This window comes from Apaloderma vittatum, unplaced genomic scaffold (genome assembly GCF_000703405.1).
Source record: "Apaloderma vittatum isolate BGI_N311 unplaced genomic scaffold, ASM70340v1 scaffold12382, whole genome shotgun sequence".
Taxonomy (NCBI): Eukaryota; Metazoa; Chordata; class Aves; order Trogoniformes; family Trogonidae; genus Apaloderma; species Apaloderma vittatum.
In genome coordinates this window covers 2,719-3,983 of record NW_009703129.1, presented here as the reverse complement: position 1 = coordinate 3,983, position 1,265 = coordinate 2,719, and the positions used below count along the sequence as shown (strand labels likewise).

The window sequence follows — 1,265 nt, the reverse complement described above, 5'->3', positions numbered from 1 at the left end:
CGCCCTTGGGGGAATGGAACACCCTTGGCCCCCCCCATCCGTAAGACTGGAAGTATCTTTTCCAACAGACTTACACAGCACTTGTTATACCTGAGTGGTGACAGCTCGTTCTCAACTCTGACCTCACTGAGGTCAGTGAAATCCTTTCACTTTCATGAACTGCCACCACAGGTTTCATTACCCGTCTTTTCAATTGCACCGTCATATGAGCGAAACAAATAGACGGCCTACGAGGAGGAGAAGTGACAGGAGTCTTGAGAGAAACAGTGTTTCAGGACAATTTATGGTGAGAAATTTCTGAGTTTAAAAACTTCCTCAGAGATTAAGTCTAGGCAGATTCTCGGATTTACTTACATGTGCGTAGTCAAAAATGGTGTCAGAGGAGGACAAGCCAGAGTGGACGTGGACTTCAACAACCTGGTCCCCGTTGTCGATGGTCATAGTTCCAGTGACATAGTTATTGCTGGGGTCGCGGAGGGCATAGGTCTTCGGTAAAAAACACAAAGTCATTGTTCACCATCTGCCTCGCACCTTTGCCATGTGCAATATAAACAACTGCTTTCGGTCAAATAAGCAGGTATGACTGCCATATGGAAATACTAAATCCCTTACCAACCCTCCAGCAGTCTCAGGAGGCTCTTGAGATAGAGATTAATTATGCAAGAGCGCATCAGGGTGGCAAAGGAGGGGACGAGCCCTCACTGCAGGCTAAGGCAAAACAACACGGAGTACCCCAGTCATGTGTGGCAGCAGGGATTGGTGGGAGACTGCAACAGTCTCCAAATTTCAGCTTGAGCTAAGCAGACCTATGGCCTCCCCCAACTTCTTGTTACTCTGCACCTGCTTCTTTGGCTCATATGATCATCACCTTTGGCAAATGCTATTTTCTCTACACTTGGCAAGCAACAGCTTGTTAGCTTCTTGTATTCACCCCCTGCCCAGGGACCCAACACATTTTAAATGAGTACATGCACTAGAAGGCTGATCGGTCTACTTACGTCCAAGGCAGAAGCCTGAGTCCAAAGGACTCCCAGCAGAACGAGAACAGCAGCCTGTAAAAGATAGAAGCATTTTCACTTGACAGAAACATCAGGCAGTGCCGTAAAAAACACCAGTTTGTGAATTAAGCGAAGCAGCAGTTTGAAAAATTACCCACTTAACACATGTGCTAAAACCAGTTACAATTCTTCATTGTAGAATTTGTGCCATTACGCTCTTTCGTCTGCAATTGACTCCGAGAGGATTACCGCACACCCAAGAAACAT

The 1,265-nt window shown here is 46.4% G+C and overlaps 1 protein-coding gene across 1 annotated transcript in view; it reads right to left on the bottom strand.

The window, feature by feature from the left end:
- Window positions 1–1,052, bottom strand: part of GKN2 (gastrokine 2) — a gene marked incomplete at its 5' end in the record, with an annotated part of 2,899 nt that extends 1,847 nt beyond the window's left edge. Inside the window, 2 exons of the mRNA XM_009864519.1 lie at window positions 355–486; window positions 999–1,052. Coding sequence (XP_009862821.1) covers window positions 355–486; window positions 999–1,052 — 186 coding nt within the window. The remainder of the gene's footprint in view (window positions 1–354; window positions 487–998) is intronic.
- Between the last annotated feature and the right edge of the window lie 213 nt (window positions 1,053–1,265).